This window comes from Mesoplodon mirus (genome assembly GCF_964341445.2).
Source record: "Mesoplodon mirus genome assembly, chromosome: 17".
In the NCBI taxonomy this organism is placed as follows: domain Eukaryota; kingdom Metazoa; phylum Chordata; class Mammalia; order Artiodactyla; family Ziphiidae; genus Mesoplodon; species Mesoplodon mirus.
In genome coordinates, this window is record NC_138993.1 from 20,301,015 (window position 1) to 20,322,152 (window position 21,138).

General features: G+C 40.4%; 1 protein-coding gene across 2 annotated transcripts in view; it reads right to left on the bottom strand.

The window, feature by feature from the left end:
* The window catches only part of LRCH1 (leucine rich repeats and calponin homology domain containing 1), a 194,525-nt gene that overhangs the window by 95,242 nt on the left and 78,145 nt on the right, over positions 1-21,138 (bottom strand). For both annotated transcript variants that reach the window (XM_082602166.1, XM_082602167.1), the window contains exon 2: positions 4,702-4,846. In XM_082602166.1, coding sequence (XP_082458292.1) covers positions 4,702-4,846 — 145 coding nt within the window. The remainder of the gene's footprint in view (positions 1-4,701; positions 4,847-21,138) is intronic.

Sequence of the window (21,138 nt, forward strand, 5' to 3'; positions counted from 1 at the left end):
GAACATTCAAAATCAGCAATTTCTACCTGTGATTTATTTAAAAAGAGAAAAATGTTAAAAACACAGTGAGATCATGTTTAATTTTAAGTATAGAAACATGAAATCTGTGGAACTTGAAAAGCAGCTTCGCTGCACTATTTTATCGAGCAACTCTTTTTCTCTGGCTAATAGAAATAAGAGGAAAAATCCTAAGCACTACAGAAAAGAAAGTGTTCGGGGTATTTATTGATAAAGCCTACTGAACTTACCTATTTGTTAAAACCGTTTCACACCATGCTATACCTGAGCCAGTCTACACTGTGTGCTCAAAAGTAATTTACAGTATTTCTTTAATTTTCTGAAATTTATACAGACTTCCCCAACACATCTAAATTAGTGACAATTTGATTAAATGCTTGATTTGATTAAATGCTTCTGTCTAGAAAATGTCTTTTCAAAATCTGTTATGATATTGTTTATATGTGTAATCTAAAAAATAAAACAAACTAGTGAATATAATAAAAAAGAAACAGACTCACAGATATAGAAAACAAACTAGAGGTTACCAGTAGGAAGAGGGAAGTGGGGGGCAATATAGAGGTAGGAAATAAAGAGGTACAAACTATTATGTATAAAATAAATAAGCTACGAGGACATATTGTACAACACGGGGAAAACAGCCAATATTTTATAAGTATAAATGGAGCACAGCCTTTAAAAATTGTGAATCACTATGTCGTACACCTGTAACATATAATACTGTACATCAACTATACTTCAATTAAAAAATAATCAATCACTCAATCAAATGGACTACTAAAAAACAGAATGAGTTTTTTCTCACTGCCATTATATCTCATTTGTAACTATCACAGAAAAAAAATTAGATTGAAGGGGACTCAGCAGCTCTCCTACAAAGCAGTCCTTTTGCAGCATCCTGAGTGCCTTGTTTCTTTTGCAGTTAAATGGATTGGCAGTTTCTCCTCCAAAGGCCAAGAGTCAACAGAATTCCACCATGCCTCTTCACCATACCCAAGAAGAAATACCTTTTATTTTGTTGACTTAGTTTTCATGAGGGGTAGAAAAGACATGAAAAGGCCACAGTGCTCAACCCTGGTTGTTATGAAGGGGACATCTGTCACGATCACACACAAGCACAACATTCCAAATTCCTCCTGGTTACCAGCTTGGGGGGGAGGTGGGGTGTGGGAGTGGAGGTGGGAGTTTGAAGACAGGAAAAACTCACATAGACAACACGACTATCATGTGATGTTATTACTCAGCATATCTTAGAAGACTTACAGTTTAGATGGCACTGGTATTTTCTAGATATTATTATACATTTGGAGATAAACAGGTAAGTCACCTACCATTTCACAAGCTACAAATAAATCTTTTGTGCAAATATAACATTCCACCTTAAATTATTCCCAAACTGAGAAATAACTCAATTCCAAGGGTCCAATTCCTAGAGGACATGTTTCAACTAAACCCAATAATCAAACAGGAATTAAAGGCCTTATAATTGTATAAACAAGATGACCATCTCCTGGTCATTTTACAGATTGCCCTATGTTACTATTTTATATTACACATTTACATTCATGAAGTAAATTTGATAGAAGGCATCAAAAATAATTATATATGTATAGGGACTTTCACTGGTGGCACAGTGGATAGGACTCCACGCTCCCAATGCAGGGGGCCTGGGTTTGATCCCTGGTCAGGGAACTAGATCCCACATGCATGCTGCAACTAAGAGTTCACATGCCACAACTAAGGAGCCCATGTGCTGCAACTAAGGAACCAGTGAGCTGCAACTAAGACCTGGCGCAACCAAATAAACAAGTAAATATTTTTTTAAAAACCTAGTGAATGTATTTAAAAAAGTAATAATAGTTATATACGTATATATAGTACCTGGCTTTCAAAGAGATTAGAGGACATACATACATTTTTCATATACCCTGATACAGTATCTCTGAAAAATAAGAGACATACTTTTTCTTAATCTTTTCCATTTAGTTATCAATTCCTTTAAAGAGTTCAACACTAGAGAATATGTCTTAACACATGGTAATATTAAAGTAGGAGATGTCAGGGCTTCCCTGGTGGTGCAGTGGCTGAGAGTCCGCCTGCCGATGCAAGGGACATGGGTTCGTGCCCCGGTCCGGGAAGGTCCCCCATGCCGCAGAGTGGCTGGGCCCGTGAACCATGACCACTGAGCCTGCGCTTCTGGAGCCTGTGCTCCGCAACGGGAGAGGCCACAACAGTGAGAGGCCCGCGTACCGCCAAAAAAAAAAAAAAAGTAGGAGATGTGAGCAAAGAAAACCAAAACCAAATAAAAATGAGCTATATAAATAGGACCAAAAATAAAGAGATATTAAACGGAATGAGAAAGCAAACCACTACAAGCAGAAAACAAACTTTAAAAAGTTGAGTGCTTAATGATCCCTTTATTCCTTTCCTTTACTTAGAACTTCATCACAAAACTTTGTTTACAATACTCCATACACTTCCTCTTCAACCATTGTCAGTTTCAACAAATTCTCTCTGTTCTTGAATTAAAGGCTCCTGAGATTCATATTCCAATATAGTCTTTCTACCATCTCAAGACAGCAACATTATTCTACCCTCAACTAGGCTCAACATAAAAATCACCCTACCAAAACAAAGTTTATTAATGCTTTTAAAGCAAAATATAAAGTTAAGATTAGATTCTCTAGTATTTGTAGAATTTTATAGTTTACATCATGCCAGAAGAAATACGTCATCTATATCCAAAAGTTTCTCAGTGTATATATATTTAAAACAACAATGCAAAGTTAAATCTATTTACTTGCTGCATGCAGGGCTGCTGGAGGTGAAAGTGTCAGGAGTCGGTAAGTGAAGTAAACAGACCAACTACATAGCTCTTGGGTTATTTCCCCTATATGGGTTGGGATTAGAAGGCAGATGTTTTAGGGAGATAATGAGCCAATATCTGTAGACACCACTCTACTGGTTCCATCAGGCAACAAGGTAATCAACATTCTGTTGCAGAAGAAACAGCATGAATGGTTCTTACACAAGAAAACTCAAATGAACTAGAAACCTGGAAAAATGAAAGTTACATATGATGTTGAGCCTCTAGATTACCCTAATAGTAACCTACATCTTATTTATCAAAAATAAGTAAGAGCCACTTAAAAACATGACCAAGATTTACTTTTCACTCCCAAGGGAAATGATATGCAGTCCTAGTGAAATGCAATGGAAACCCATTTTTTTTTTTTAAACTTCCTTGTCACAGTGGTTTTTTTTTTTTTTTTAGGACTGTTATTATTTCCAGTTTTATTTATTTATTTATTTATTTATTTATTTTTATTTTTTAAACCCACATTTGTTTATTTATTTATTTTTGGCTATGTTGGTTCTTCACTTCTGTGCGAGGGCTTTCTCTAGTTGTGGCAAGCAGGGGGGTCACTCTTCATCGCGGTGCGCGGGCCTCTCACTATCGAGGCCTCTTTTGTTGCTGGAGCACAGGCTCCAGACGCGCAGGCTCAGTAGCCATGGCTCACGGGCCCAGCCGCTCCGCGGCATGTGGGATCTTCCCAGACCAGGGCCCGAACCCGCATCTCCTGCATTAGCAGGCAGACTCTCAACCACTGCGCCACCAGGGAAACCCGGAAACCCATTTTTGACTGCAAAGAAAGCTGCAGAAGACTCCTAACTCTCAGTGGTCAGCCAAAACAAACAAAAAACAAAAACCCTAAAAAAATAAACATTATTATCTATCATAAATTAATGCTATACCTGGTTTATTGGGAATCCTGCCGTTTAAAGTTTGGCATATTGTTACACAGCACAAGCCTTGCTAGTTAGGTGCTACTCTTTGCACATTAAGATAATGCAACTGACAAGAGTGGAGGCTGCACAAAGGCTTTGAACTTTGCAACTTTGTTTTAATAGTAGAGATAGATTTGATAAAACAGCTCCCTTTCTCTCCTGACATCCCAGATGTGAGTCAAGAATTTAGGAAACAAGGAGTCAAAATCTGGCCAGAGAAGTTGACCGTCACAGCAGCAAAGTCTAAAAGTTAGACCTTAAAATAGTTTTTTTAACTTCAGGGCTACTTAGTGCATTAATAGGTTACACTGTGTTGTGCTTAATCAGAGTCAATACAGACCACTGACCCATCCTCAGCAAACACTGACCTAATTTAATGGGCTAAAGACAGCAAATTTTATATCTTGCTGGAGTTGCTCAGTGCTCCTCCTTAACTTTCTCCGGTGGCCTAAAGTGAACAGGCTCAGTCGGAGCTGGGTAGCAAATCTAATGGCACCAATAATCCCCCAAACCTGCAAGGCCCTAATGTGTCCCAACCCCCAAACCTTTTCCACTTCCTTCATCCTTCCTCCTGCAAAATCTACATCAATACCCGAAGAAAATATACCAACAAGTTTCCAAGTACCAAACAGTCAAAATATATAAATGATGCTGTATAAATTATTTTAAGAAACCAAAACATCTTGTCCTATTGACATTCAGAGAAGTCTAGTGCCAAAAATGAAATTAACGGCACCACAAATGTATTAGAAAAGATATTTCTTCAATAATCTTCATGTGATTTACTTCAAAGGGTGATCAGAAAAGATCAAAGAGAAAAAAAGAAAAAAAACTGATGGAAATGCAGTTATTTTTTTTCATCGAATTTGATTATAACCTTTATAGTCAACCTACCTTAAATTTAAGTAAGTCAGCATCTGCAGATTAATGATGGCCTCTGGAATGACTCTGATACAATTATGATACAGATTAAGAATTTCCAGTGATACAAAATGGCACAATTCCATTGGAACTTCAACCAGTCTGTTTTTAGATAAATCTATGAGAAAAGGAAAAAATATCTTGTTAATAACTCAACATAATCCAATACAATCTTATCAACTATCAATACTTTTTCCTTAACACATTTTAAAATAAACATTATCATCTACATTTAGGTCAACACTATCATTTTTTGCACCACTGTTACTATGGCGTTGTGATTCCCGTTTCCTAGCGTTGTATAGCCCAATTCATATAGAAAAGCAAAAATACTGCTGAAACAGTTTTAACTCTACTTTTTTTTAAATAAATTTATTTATTTGTTGCTGCGCGTGGGTTTTCTCTAGTTGTGGCGAGCGGGGGCTACTCCTCGTTGCAGTGCACAGGCTTCTCATTGCGGTGGCTTCTCTTGTTGCAGAGCAGGGCTCTAGGCACGCGGGCTTCAGTAGTTGTGGCACGTGGGTTCAGTAGTTGTGGCTCGCCGGCTCTAGAGAGCAGGCTCAGTAGTTGTGGTGCACGGGTTTAGTTGCTCCGCGGCATGTGGGATCTTCCCAGACCAGGGCTTGAACCCGTGTTCCCTGCATTGGCAGACGGATTCTTAACCACTCCGCCACCAGGGAAGTCCTAGCTCTTTATGTTAATTTGTAAATTCAGGCCATGTATAAGGGCAACCGAATCAACATTTACTTTTCGCTCCATCTGAAAATTATTTTTCCCCTGGACAAATATGTAAAATTGAATCCTTTAATATATCTGAATATACATAGTTACCTTAATATTTCATTTATTCAATTCAATTTTGCATTCATGACATATTATCTCTCAGAACATGTCTTTTATACCTTTCCCAAACAAACACATAGTAGATACTAAAGTATTTCATTCACTAGAATTACTGAGCATGTACAATGTACAAGAAAGAGATAAATCAGTTTGTCTATGAAGGATGGATACTATGCCGCATGACCTTCAGTAAAACTGGCTCCCTTGCCAAGTGTACCAAAGACAGTAATAATGGTCAACAGAGTAATGTAAACATACAGTACAGTTTAGTGTATCACCATCTCAACAATAAAAATATGGAATCATCCTTAACGTCCAAATCTGGGAATGGTAAACATGATTGTGAAATGCCATGAAACACTGAATATAAAAAAGAGCTACCAACTCTTGAAAACAGTAACTCAACAACAGCAGAGCACCTCACCCTTATCTAGCAGGGGCTTAATCAGTATGAGTTGAAGATGTTCAGTAAATAATATTTCAGATACACTTAAGGAATCACACTATGTGGGTGAGGGACTTAAATAGGTCAATATTATAATGAAATATAAGTCAAAAAGCTACCTCGCTGACTGACCTTCCAATAGATAAACACATAATTCAACAAAAACAGGTCTAGATTGCTTCAGAGGGGGAATTCCAGGAAACTTTTAAGGGATAATTCTGATAATACTTAAACCATTTCAAACCATATGAAGGGAAGGGAAGTTTCCAAATTCTTATTTAAACAGCAAGGTATAATATTGATACCATCACCCAACAAAGAAAGTACACAAAAGGGAAACTACATATGAATCTCCTTTCCAAATACTGATGTGAATCCTAAATTAAAAATGTGCAAACAGAAGTAAGCACTTACATAAAAAGATTAACATACTATGATTAAGTGGGATTTATTCTAGGAATATAAGGATTTTAAAAAATTATTTCAGGGGCTTCCCTGGTGGCGCAGTGGTTGAGAGTCCGCCTGCCGATGCAGGGGACACGGGTTCGTGCCCCGGTCGGGGAAGACCCCACATGCCGCGGAGCGGCTGGGCCCGTGAGCCATGACCGCTGAGCCTGCGCATCCAGAGCCTGTGCTCCACAACGGGAGAGGCCACAACAGTGAGAGGCCTGCGTACCGCAAAAAAACAAACAAACAAAAAAATTATTTCAACAATTCATCATATAAAAAGAGTGAAATATGAAATAGTACATGATCATCTCTCCACTTTCATCCTTGTTTTCCCTTCCCCTTCTTCTATGATTCACATCGCAGTAAACTTCTTTTAAGGTCTCTGAGAATTTCAATAGGAAAATCACATGCAAAACTATCAGCTGTCCAGGGTCTGGCCAACAGTATCGCCCTAATCCTTGAATTGAGCTATTTTGTATTTTTCCAGGAATTCTTTTTTTGAGAGTATTATATTATCCACTATAAATAAAGTTATAAGGTGTTAATGGTGGGCACCTGTCACGCCCAAACCTACAATGCTAGCCAAATGAACAGACCTCCGTGTCCGCGGAGTTACTGAGAATTTACATATGCAACACACTCCTATTATCCTGGGTTTGTGTACCAGTTTCTAAATTAAAAAGGAAGAAATTACAAAACCTACATGTAGCTTAGATTCTTTCAATGCCTGTATATCAATAGAAACAGTTGCCTAGATTAAATTAAAACAAAGCTGAAAAACAGAAAGAAACAAAAGTTTTCCTTTCCTGTTTGTTTAGCATGGCTACCCAGATTATTGACATTTTCATCAACATTTACTAAGTACATGATTTCTGCAGAAACGAGAAACACAGAGGGCTACTTTAAAAAAGTTTATCATTTGAAAGATGAAAGGCATAAACCCTGAATTGAACCATAAGGTAAAAGGTTCTAATTGTGCTTTAAAAAAAAAGTACTAATAAAGAGCTAAAATCCAGATGGGTAGATGTTATCATCCCTTGAGCACTTCCATCAAGCCAGGCTTTATGCCTGGAGCTTTGCATCTAGTACCTCATTTAAACCAACGCAAGGAGCAGTGTCACCACCAACCTAAAGATGAGGAAACTAGGCTCAGAAAGCTTATGTGACTTGTCCAAAGCCACAGAAATAAGTAATCATCCTCACACCTAAGTATGTCTAACTGCAAGGCCTGACTGAGTTCCCCACGTGAGACCACTCTGCAAGATCATGATGTGTCCCACAGCTAGATTATTACGAAGATACGGTGATTAAATCTTCACTGCATTTTTATTTGCCCAAAATGCAATAAAAACAGAGTCAACATGTTTTGTGTAAAGACTCAGAGGATAAGAAAGTTATAAACAGTAAGTTCAAAAGAGAAAGTAATGAAAACAATATGTCACCTGATGGGCTAAATTCTGGAAGTGGCTATAGGAAACTTGGTTAAGTAGAAACTCTGGCTTCAACTGCCAGTTATCCTAATCTTACATAAGCACTCTGTTTTACTAAAGAGTTTAGAATGAGTTTTCAGATACGTGACTTACTTTTCCTGCTTGGGTCTGAATATCATTTAATTCTCAACTAACTTTCTTATTGGAAGAGAAAAAGAGGGTGCGAAAAAACGAGCAGGTTTGCTTTCCTATAATTTACTTAGGCTCACGCAGAAATCATCTTGGATCCTTGGGCATCCACTAACCCGCAGTGGGAAAGATGCCCAGAAAGGCTGGGGAAGTCAGTCTAGATTAAGACGTTTTGACTTTGATAATCCAGAGTGGATAATCCGATTATAAACAATGGAACAAACGACATACCAGTTTGTTCAAAATTCTTCCTAACAGCTGAAAGCAAAGAACTAAAATGGGGTCTGGTCCCTCTTTTAAAACACACACACGTACACACACACACACACACACACAAAGGAGGAGGAGGAAGAGATCCAGGACTTAGTTGTAATTAAAGACGTGAACAGACAGTCAGTTCATGGTGCCCACACAGATGTGAGTGTCCCTAACTGGGACTTTGAAAGGGAAGATCCATGCCAGAGGCAGAGAGAGCTCAAACAGGAGCCTGGCTGTCCCAGTCATGACTACAGACACACCAAGATGGGAGCAATGAAGGTTCTCCAACTCAGCAAAGACAGAAAGAATAAGAGCTCAAAGATAACAGGCAAGTGTTAAGGAGGCAATTTGTATCTTTATTTTGAAATACAACCCAAACCAGCTTGGGCAAACGGGTCAGGAGCTGTGAAAAGCCCAGTACTTCCTGAGTGATAGAAAGATAAGTAAGCTTTTAAACTAGAGATAAATAGCAATGAGGAATTTGTGTTTATTTTCGTTGTTTATTTCTCTAATTTTGTTATAAATACATGGAGGTATAAATGAACCCACTTATGAGCTATTTCCCTAAATAAAGTATTTGCCTAGTATTTCTCAATCTCGTTGGTATACTGGAATCACTTTTAAAAATCCTGAAGCCTGGGGTCCATGGCCAGAAGTACTAGGGTGCGACTTGGGTATCCCTGTATATCCAGTTGATCCCCACTATCCCAGGGGAAACACCGGTGATCCACCCTCTCGTCTTCCTACCTAAAGCAAGACCCACCAATAGGTGGCGCTCTCCTGGGAGCAGGCCATCAGGCCCAGGAAGGATCCGGTTTAGACAACAGGCTTGGGAAAGAAAGCCTGTGCCAATCCAGAGTTAACCACTGCTCAATTAGATTCTTACTCTAAATTCCAACTCAACTGTTTTTTGGATACAATTAGAGCGACAAAAATCCGATCTGCAATAGAGTTTTCATATCATCGGGTGGCTACGATCAGAGAAAATCTGGTTTTTTCCTCAATGAATCTTCACCATAACCTAGGGAGGCAGGTGCTGTTATAACTCCCTGGTATGTGTGGACACCAAGGCCCAGAGAGGTTAGGTAACTTGCCTGAGGTCACAGAGCTAGTAAGTAGCAGAGGCAAGAACTAAACCAGTAGGTAGTTCTGAACCACTGCTGGGTCGACCTTGTAGGACTGTGATTAGGGAAGGTCAGCTGTTCTTGTGCGTATCTCTAATTTAAAAAATAATAATAATAACAGATCTGTTTCTGATGCCTGATCAGAAGGCATTAAATGATCCCAAAGCTCCGGACTAAAAGTAAATGATCTTTGACCAGGTCCTAATATTTTCTCCAGGAAGAAGAGCATGTGTCATGGTGCCCGGTTGCCTACCCCCAAGCTGGACTCCGTCCTTCCTTGCTGGAAACCTGCCCGGCGGTCTAGCCTGGCCCCGGGGATCGGGGTCCACCGCAGCTCTGGGCAAACAGCCGGGCAGCAAACCGGAACTCCAGAACCACGTCCTCCTCGTGTCTGCTTCTTAATTGAAACGTTCACATGAGAGCAGAACAGCCAGAAATAAAACAATAAGTTTCGACCCGGCCAAAACAAACTTTGCAAAGCCCTAAAATAAAGTAGCCAAAGGAATAAAAATGAGCAGAGGAGGGTAGAAAAACAGTCAGTGGAATCTGGTATGCAGTCAGCACCCTCAGAGGCACGATGTTGTTTTTGTATAAAAAAGGAAAGTGGTGCCTCAGGAGGGACTGGACGAGGCCTCCCACTCCACCCACGACATGCTGAGCTATCAGCCGCCACAGCCGCCAGCAGAAGCCTAATGGACCAGCACAGCTGGCAACCTCATTTGCAACGTCTTGCTTTCTGGTCAGAAGAAAAGGCCTGATCACTGGCGGTCGAATCATGCCCAGTTCCGAAAGGACCAAATGAGACATGTTTTGAGTTGAAGGATAAACATGTTATCGTGGAAGTTTAAGTTTAGCCTATTAGCACCTATCATGATGTCTCAATAATTGGGTGAAATATGTGTCCTTCACATATAAATCTAAACCCCTGACCCACAGACAAGCATACGGGACCCAATGTCTTCCTTGTACTGAAGGGACACTCTGTGCCAGGCCATCTGCACCCTCTTGCTTGGTCCCTCCTGGGTCCACTGTTCAGAGATAATCCTTGGGTGGAAGGATGGTCTGGGGCCGCTTGCCCTGTCTGGACAATCCATATCCCTTTTCTTCTAGGTAGGCAGGGGTCTCTCCAGAAGAATCTCAGCTATATTCTTCTACAGGGGAGCGCTCCACAATGTCCTTGGGTGTCGGACTGCCCCTCCTCTTTCAGCACAGACACCCCACCCAGCCCCGTGATTCAGCCCCCACGGGGCACTCCCGGGACAACTGCACATTTGGAAATGCTCTGGAGTAAGGGAGCCTACTCCAGGAAGTGAAGCAGAGCCCATGGGCTGACTCACCCTTGACTCTGGAGATAAAACCAGCAGACACTTCCAGTGTTAACCAGGCAGAACTAGTTAGAGGATTCATAAAAGTTTCGAGTGAGTCAACCAAGATTTCATGCTACATCTCTAAGAGATCAATAAAAAAAATCTTGTCAAACACTAGAGATTTGTTAAACAATTCCTCCGTATGAACCATGAAGTCCTCCCTGATTACCTACTTAAAATGTCAGCATGTCCATCTTAACCCCCCTCCCTCTGTTCTACATTTTCTTTTTTGTCTTAGCACTTGGATAACCTTCTAAAATAGCATACAATTTACTCATGTATTTTGGTTGTTTATTTTCTCTCTTCCTCTACTAGAATGAAAGTTCCATGAAGGCTGGGATCTTTACATTGTTCACCGGTAGACAGTAAGAGCTTAATAAATATTCATTGAATAAATGTGGTAGGAAAGCAGATTCTTAGGTCAGACAGCTGGAGTTCAAATCCTGATTCCACCACTTAGTGTGTAGACTTGGAAATAATTACTTAATTTCTCTATGCTGCAGTTTCTTTGCCTGTAATACGAGGATAATAATAGTACTGGCTCCGCTGAATTATTGGAAGGATTAAATGAGATGATACATATAAAGTCCTTAGAGCAGCACCTGGCACAGAGGGAAGGACTCTAAGAATAGTCTCTATCATTATGTTAGCTAATGCTGGGTTCCAAATGCAGTATTTCTAGCAAGAAAAAAGGCCTGGGCTGGGAAGGAGTTTAAAATCTAGCTGACAAGCACATGAAGCACACCATATGTACAAATGCCTCATGATAATAATAAATCAGAGATGAAAGAATAGAAAAAAACAATTGTGTATTATGAGTGAAGAACCTATAAGTTGGTTTGAAGGCTCCCTTTCCCAAGCTGAAGGAGGAAATAAGATATAGAAATTAGTCTTGGGAAATGCCAAAAAGGATATAAAATGACAGCCTCTTGGCCTGGTGATTTTATTAGCAGCTGATACCTATTAAGCCCACAAAGTACTAAAGAGGTAATTACCTATAGGTGGCCTTTTCCTGAACAACTGCATTACTGAAATGTTGATAGCAAAAATTGATTTCTTTATTGTACTTCTCCTATCCAAAGTGTTGCCAAAAAAATGAGGAAATAATATTTTAAAAGACCACCGCAGATGGAATTGGCGGGTGGCGGGAAATTCCTGTTCCAGAGTATAATCATTTTACTTAAAGAATCTCTGAAAGGCTCACTCAGAAGCTTTTACTCTTAAACACAATTCTAACAAATGCTATTATTGACTGTTTCAGTCCCACTGCATTTCAGAAGCAACAAATAGATTTTTTAAAGCGAGGTAGCCATAAGAAAGTGTGCTTCTAACACAAACATAGTAACAAAGAGTGAAATATACAGACATATTAAACTTTAAGTCTTTTAAATGTAATGGTCAGAGCCCTTCTAAATATTTTAGCACAATGTACTAGTAGCACCCAAATAATACCCACAATGCTGAATAACCTAGCAATAGTTAACATATTTGGGAATTAAACTGTCTTTTTAAATTTATTTATATATTTTTGGCTCTGTTGGGTCTTTGTTGCTGCTCACGGGCTTTCTCTAGTTGAGGTGAGCTGGGGCTACTCTTCGTTGTGGTGCATGGGCTTCTCATTGCAGTGGTTTCTCTTGCTGTGGTGCACGGGCTCTAGAGCTCAGGCTCAGTAGTTGTGGCGCACGGGCTTAGTTGCTCCACGGCATGTAGGATCTTCCCGGACCAGGGCTCGAACCTGTGTCCCCTGCATTGGCAGGCAGATTCTTAACCACTGCACCACCAGGGAAGCCCTAAACTGTCTTTCAAATGTTCTGTTCAAGAGAGCAGGGCAGTGTCTATTTTTAATGTTTTTGTGTAAAATTACTCAAAACAAAAACATTTTAGGTGGTTACAGTTTCTCTGAAATGACCCATTCCCTAGTGATTCTGTTTAGCTAATGAATCATTTCCCATTTGCTTAAACAGAACTTTTGCTCTGAGACATAATAAAAACAGCCCATCAACAGTAATAATCTTTAAAATGAGAAAAACTAATTTGAAAGGAAAATGCTTATTTTCTCATAGAACATGGTTGCTTTAAGTAGCATTATTTGCAATAGTCAAAAGGTAGAAATAACCCAAATCTCCATCGAAGGATGAATGGATAAGCAAAATGTGGTCTATACATACAATGGAATATTATTCAGCTTTAAAAAGGGAGGAAAGTTTGCCATATGCCACCACATGTCCTTGAGGACATTATGCTAAGTGAAATAAGCCAGTCACAAACAGACAGATACTGTATGATTCCACTTATACGAGGTTCCTGAAGTAGTCAAACTCATGGAGACAGAAAGTAGAATGATGGTTGCCAGAAGCTGGGGGAAGGCAGGATGTTATTATTTAGTAGGTACAGAGTTTCAGTTTTGCAAGGTGAAAAGAGTTCTGCGGATGGACGATGGTGACAGTACACAACAACATGAACGTACTTAATGCCACTGAACTGGGCACTTCAACATGGTTAAGATAGTAAATTTTATGCTACATGTTATTTTATCACAATTGAAAACAAAGAATGCTTTTTAAAATGGTCACAAAATACAAACATTACCCTGGAACTTACAATTTCCCAGAATCACAGAAATGACTAACCATGCCAGGCTGGAAGCCAGAGTGAAGGGGACAACTTTGGGGAATGACACAGGGACAGATGGCACATCTACACCATCAACGTTATTAGGCAGCTCTACGACCAAGTACCGCTAAATCAGCACTTACCTTACCTAACAGTGTTCTCTAGCTCCATCCACTGATCTATATACACAGACACACTCATCACACTGCCAACCATTGTTGTGTGCTTGATACAACTGCACCTCATAAATGTTGGGAAGAAGAGTGAATAGCAGTGCCTGGAACTCAACAAATGACAGTTGAGAAAAGAAATGAATGAGGGCATGGCTTCGGCTTTAACAATCTCACAGAGCAGAAAGGAAGAGAGACACAGAGCCCAATGGTAAAAGTCTAGAGGGACATGTGAGAAGAGGCACAGTCACAGATAACGCAGGAACGGGGGCCCCCGAGGGTGCAGGGGAGCCCAAAGGAGACACAGCAGGGGGCTGTGCTGAGACCCCAGGCGGGGAAAAGGGAGTGTGAGTGCCAGCCTCCGGCAGGTCAGACTAAGGGCAACTGCTCAGGTGCTGTGAGCGGGGCAGGAGCCCTTGGGTTCTCTGGGGTGCAAGAGGGAGAACAGAGTCTCCGGAGCTTTCCCTGTGAGGTTCTAGAGCTCAAAGAGCACTTCAGTAAAGCACATGATCAAGTACTTAAAATGAAACAAATACCTTGCTGCTGGACTAAAGTTGAGCAGCTGATGACAGTCACTCACCAGCCAGTTCATGGATAGTCTCTGTCACATTGTAACTAGAGGAAAACTAGTTACTAGGGATTAAGGGATCTGGCAAGTGCTGCACAATGAGTAATTGGGGAATGCAAAGAAAGTAAGTCCCAAGGGCTCTAAGGGCTCCAACTCACATGAGTGTACTGGAGTTAAAGGAAGAGAGTGGACTTTCTGTGAACAGAGCAGGGAGCAGGGAGGAAGACAGAGTGGCCAACCTTGAACTCCATGGCCTCAGTCTGGCTGGAGTTTACTATCATTCCAGGTTTACTACCCAGAATGAAACAAGGCACAGTTGTGAGTTGATTACGTAAATATTAAAACTCTCAACCAGGGGCTTCCTTGGTGGTGCAGTGGTTAAGAATCCGCCTGCCAATGCAGGGAACACGGGTTCAAGTGCTGGTCTGGGAAGATCCCACATGCCGCGGAGCAACTAAGCCCATGCGCCACAACTACTGAAGCTTGCGCGCCTAGAGCCCACGCTCCGCAACAAGAGAAGCCACTGCAATGAGAAGCCCGCGCACTGCAACGAAGAGTAGCCCCCACTCGCCACAACTAGAGAAAGCCCATGCGCAGCAACAAAGACCCAAAACAGCCAAAAATAAATAAACAGATAAGTAAATTTATTTTTAAAAAAACTCTTAACCATAAAAGAAATGTTATTTGCTGAAAGAAAGCCCTCTATAATAAAAATGACCTTGCCATAATTTTTTTCCAGGATTTTTACCTTTGTTAGCTTTTGAAATCAAATATACTATGAAAGAGTCTACAGAACGTCAGAAAACTATAAACATCAATTAATTAGATTCTTTTATTATATATTTTTAAAATAGCAAATAACAACATTAGGAAAGTTAATATTACCCCCCAAGGTAAAGAGGATGGAAGGCTTTTATATTTTTTATTATTGATTTGGCCTCTCATTAAAAGGAGGTTTTTAGAGGCAAATCAAATATTATTGTTTTTTGCAATGTTGTAAATAATCTCAGGCATGAGACCATGTAAGATCTTTAATTATCAAAGATAAAATTATAGACCCTCCAAGAGACTTTCTAACTGGCATGGAAACACATTAGTACATTTTTAAAGAGTTCTAAGATAAAGAAATGAATCTTTCCTTTTATTAACTCTGAACTAAATCACAGCTCTACTAGCCAGATAATCCATTATTCAAGTTCCCCAAATACTTGCATTAAACATCAAGGAGAGTGAGGGTAATAGCCATCACTTTGAAATAGAAATCATACAGAATTCGAAATTTATATCATATGATGTCAATTATATCAGTGGTTGATTAATCTCAAATGAGACAAAATTTTAAAAGCTACCCACAAATTCTGAGCCCGTTTCAACATATTGCTGATAATGTCAAAGGAGGAATCATTACCACAAGCTTAATTTTTTTAAAAAAACCCTTAAAGATATTGCTAGTGATATTTTTAAGTAGATATGATTCAAGAAATCTAAAATTACTATAATATTTAAATGTAATATTCCATAAGAAAGCCAGTCTTATACATCAGTCTATTTGAAAATCCATAGTAATCTTCTAATACATAATAAAAATACTATTTTTTACCACTAATGACATTTTATGTGTATAAAAATGCTCAGAGCAGCCTTAAATTATTGTTTCATTTGTCTGTCCTTCTTTGAAAATAGACACATTATTTGGGGGAATTTTAAATTCAACTTTGTTATCTTTTGGATAAAATTGAAACTTGAAATTTCAAATGAAGCCTATAGTTTTAAGAGAGGGAAAAAGACAATTTATTATGCTTTTCTGTTTGGGAAAGCTTCTTCGCAACAGAGTCACTCAACAAATACTTTCTGTGCACCCACTGGGTACCAGGAATAGTTCTGAGCAGTGGGCAAAAAGCAGTGAACACTGGCAAAATCCCTGCCCTCCAGAGCTTACATTCTAGTGGGGTGTGACCTAAACAAAACTAATAGAGAAAAATAAAGTAGAATAAAGAAATAGGAAGTCTGGAGCAGGGGACTGCAAATTTGAACAGGATGACCAGGGAGAATTCACCAATAAAGTGAAAATGAGTGAAGAGCTGAAGGAAGGAAGAGAAGTCATGGGAACATCTGGGGAGATGAGCCTCTCCCCAGGATGAACAGCAAATGGAAGAGCCCTAAGGTGGGAGGAGGGGCCATACGGCAGGGACACCGGGGAACCCTGTGGGGCTCCAGCAGAGGGAACCAGTGTGATGATCTTAAGAAGGTGGAGGTGGCAGCCTTCCATAGGGACGTGGACAATTTCTCTCCAGCAACGGAGGTAAGGCAGCGAGCGGATTTGGGCACAGATGCAGATAACTGAGAGGATAGGGTGGTGGGCACACAGCCAAGTTCCCTTCTGATTTCCTGCAAGCCCAAATAGCTGAGAGGGAGGGAGGGAGGAGAAGATGTTAACGGTTTTAGGAGAGACAAAGTCTGAAGTCGTCAATAAGAGAGCAGGAAAGTGACAGCACTAGACAAACATAGAGTGAGCGCCGGGTGACTTGAAGATTGAGGTCGTGAACTGAAAGTGAGACGGCTGGGACAGCCACAGTGCATACAAATGCCCGAGAGAAGGTGCATATTTCACTGTGTTCATTTGGTCATGTCCAACCTCAGTACCTTTGCTTATCAAAAAGTTCAACATAGAGCTTCCCTGGTGGCGCAGTGGTTGAGAGTCCGCCTGCCGATGCAGGGGACACAGGTTCGTGTCCCGGTCCGGGAAGATCCCACATGCCGTGGAGCGGCTGGGCCCGTGAGCCATGGCCGCTGAGCCTGCACGTCCGGAGCCTGTGCTCCGCAGCGGGAGAGACCACAACAGTGAGAGGCCCGCGTACCGCATTAAAAAAAAAAAAAAAAAAAAAAAAAAAAGCTCAACATAGAGATGAAAAAAAAAGTATTGGCTTATAGTTTACAGCTCTGGTCCCAGAGTACGTATTTAACTAGAGAGAGCCAAGCAAAGTCATCACAGGTGAGCCTACTCAGCAGTAAGTCACAGATGCTGGCCAGCGGTGGGGGGAGGGGGGGCGACTCCCAAGGCTGTGTGGCATCTTCCCTATCCCTTCCCACCACGAGTAAAACCATCTACACTCACTCAGTCATTTACTGGATGTCTCTACAAGCTGGGCACAACATGCCAGATGTTGTATGAGCAACATGAATTGAACACTCAATTCATAACCTCAAGTAACTCAGGGTCCAACAGGGGAGGAAGAGAAATCAAAGAAAATGTACAATGAATTAGATCTATCTTTATCAGCATGGTTAAATATCAATTCTGTCTGAAAGGCTGAGAAAGGCTTCAAGGAGGCATTGACCTGTAAGCTGAGTCTCTGGACAAGTGTCTGGGTGACCACCAGAGGCAGAGCGGATAATTCACTCCAGACCAACAGGCGCAGCCCACTTGAAGGATGGAGGGACGGGGTAGCTCGCTGAGGAACTGTCACTGGCATTATGGCTGGGGCACACGGGGTTGATGTTCAGCAGGGATGCACGGTTAAAAAGAGTGGCGACAAAAATCCAGGTGAGAAATGAGAAGGGCCGGAAGTAAGGCAAAGACATTTGATAGGGAAGAATGGTCATCATCACTGTCATCATCCTCACCATCACCACCGTCATCATCAGGAGGGAATGGATAAGGGAGACATTTATGAGGCAGAATTGGCAGTGCTTAGTGCTCTGTTAAATATAGAAAGTGAAGAGAAAGAAAGAGCTGAGGGCGTCTTGGGATTTCTGGCTTGGGTAGATGCCCGGAAGCATGGTACTTGCTCAAAAAAAGAACTAGGTTTGTGGGTAATGGTGGGAGAGGAGAGTCATGCTGAGTTTAGTTTTTGATACATTTATCTAATGTATCTATGGAGCAACAGCGTGGTCTGTTGGCCATTGGATTTTGGGTCTGGAGCCCATAAGAAAGGTCTTGGCTAAAATGTAGGTTTGGAACACATCAGCATATAAACAAGGAGTGGTCATATATGACATCACCCTGGAAAAAAGTGAAAACTGACGAAAGAAAATGAGCTAGCAAAGGATCTCCAGCAGCTGCTACCATAAAGCCAATGTCCTTCTCTTTCCAATCACAACTTCTTGAAACCCAAAGGCTTGGTTCCATGGCCTGAGAGCCATGATGAGTTCTGGAATTCAGACTTTTTGAACCAAAATCCAGTGTTATTTCCACTATAGCATTCTGTCCCATGTGTTATTGTACAGTTCAATGATAATGATAGTTTTATACTGACACCCTGACCAAGTGTGTGTAATATGATGACAGCATTTAATTGCTACATTATCACTCCTCTTTTAGGAACCAAGCATGATCCATGCTTTAGAAATGAGTGTCCTTTCAGTTATACTTAGGGTCACGATCAATTCCTAAAACAACAAAAATACTGTAGGCTAAACTACCAAGGCAATTGAGAAATTTGACTCCTTCCAGAAACACTTACTTGGGCAATTTTTTTTCTTAGCACAAAAATACAAAACAAAGTGTGGACTGTCTACAAAGTGCCTGATTTCCAATTTTTAAAGTTCACACTTAGCTAGGGCAGCACTGATAAGAAAGGCATTTTTGTGATGGTGACTGAATATAGTATATTCCATTGTAGGGACATGAATTTTAAGTCTAGAAATAGTTTCAAATGATTTCTGTATCCTTTTTACAGATCTAGCTGGAAGCTTCTTGCTGAACCCAAAAGTAATAAGATTGTTGATAATGAAACAGAAACTGCTTCACATTATCACTTATTAGAAACTATAATAGAAATGCAGTTTATCTAAATTATTTAAGAAAATATATTTAACTGGTATATTATTTTCAAATATATGGTTTCTGGAAGATTTAAATGTAAACAAAATGCTGCTCCTTTTCTTGAGACTTCTCTTTTTCCTCTCATTTTGGCCAATTTACTTCATCTACAATTCATGCATAACAAATAATTGTTGCTCACATTTTTGTAAAGCAAAGCAAGAGCTTTTTATCAAAGGTTCTGAAAAGAGCTAGTGTGCATGGAATATATTCAGAAGTCTACCCACTTTCCACCTCTTGAATTATGCTTTTTTTTTTTTTTTTTTTTTTTTTTTTTTTTGCGGTACACGGGCCTCTCACTGTTGTGGCCTCTCCCGTTGCGGAGCACAGGCTCCGGATGCGCAGGCTCAGCGGCCATGGCTCACGGGCCCAGCCGCTCCACGGCATGTGGGATCTTCCCGGACCGGGGCACGAACCCGTGTCCCCTGCATCGGCAGGCGGACTCTCAACCACTGCGCCACCAGGGAAGCCCTTGAATTATGCTTTAAACTTGAAATCAACATAGGTTTTTATCTTTTCATTATTAATTGCTTCACAAACAATTTGAAATCCAAATCTTAGAAAATCTTTTTTTCCTCCTTAAGTTCAAACTGCATATTAGTCCCACGCTAAAGTGGACACAAAAATGATGGATGCAAAATTATTCAGTGTCTGCAATGAGAATTCTCTGGTCTTCACACTGAGTCAGTGGGCAATAATTGCCCCACCTAAGCGTTCATACATATATATGCACCACACATATGGCACTAGTTCATCGACGGTTCCTACCAGCAAATGAGGGCCCTGCCAGTACTATAAGTCACCATGACCACTAATCATTATTGAGCACTTACTGTCTCCCAGGCACATCGAGTGTTTTCTATGAGCTGATCAGCTCATAAAAACTTAATGGGGATGTTATCCCCACTGGATAACAGTTTCTCAGATGAAGAAACTGAGACAAAGAGGGGTAAAATAATTTGATCCATAACACACAGCTAAAAAGTTATAAATGTACTTAATGCCACTGAATTGTACACCTAACCGTGGTTAAAATGGTAAACTTTGTTATGTAATATTTCACCCCCAAAATAATTTAAAATATCATTTAAAAAAAGAATAAACAGCCAGAGCCAAACTTGCCTCCTTCTACCAAAATAAATTCCAGGTAGATTCAAAATTTAACAGTAAAAAGAAACAAAAGTACTAGAAAAAAAAGTTGCAAAGCTGAGATTCAAACCCAAATAATCTAGCTTCAGAGTCCAGGCTACATGCTAATGGTCTTCCACAAATTGCTATTTTATGGGAAAAACTACCCAAAGTACTATTTTATAGACCACCCTCATCATCATCAAATTAAGTTTCAAAATAACTCAATAGCACCACATGGCTTGCTGGAAAATATGGAATGCACTGGGCAGGTCTATCTTCCGAACATGAGGGGCAAACCCCAACACAAGGTTGGAAGCCACCTAGAAAGCCTCAACATTGTAACAAGCTGTTCATTCCAAGCGAGACTGCCAAATGCACTCGAGAACCCACTTTTGGAACCTGTAGTTTAGGGGGAAATGTTTGCTCTGGAAAGGATACAGAAAATAATCACACGCATGTTTTAAGAAACCACATGCATACAGTGGAGAACAAACAAAATTACAGTTTTCCAAAATACCTCAGAGTTGAAAGCTTGCAAAAAGCCTCAAAACTTTACTGCAGATCTAAAATAGGAAGGAGAGGATAGATCGCAAGCTGAGGTCTCCTGGTGGCCTTCAGACTGGAAGGGAGCTAGAGAAAACCAGAGCTCCCCAAAGCCTGCAGTTTCATACATGTCTTCTGGAAATGACTGCCCACCTCATTTATTTTACCATCTATCACATATTAAGTTAATTAGAACTTTCTCGTCAATGTTCTAAATATCAGTTTAACTGCACTTGAAGAAGGAAGAAAAGTCAAAACGCCCCTCTCCCCATGCATTCAAAGCTTCGATGCTGAGTATAATTTCCATTTGACAAACAATGCGGTCCTTTCCCAGTCCCAATTTCTTAACGCACACGAAAGCCTGGCAGAGAACAACTGATCGAGAAACAGAAGGGACTGCTGGGTGGAGCTCTCATCAAATTGTGGGACTGCTGAGATGCAGTTAAGTGAACCTTGG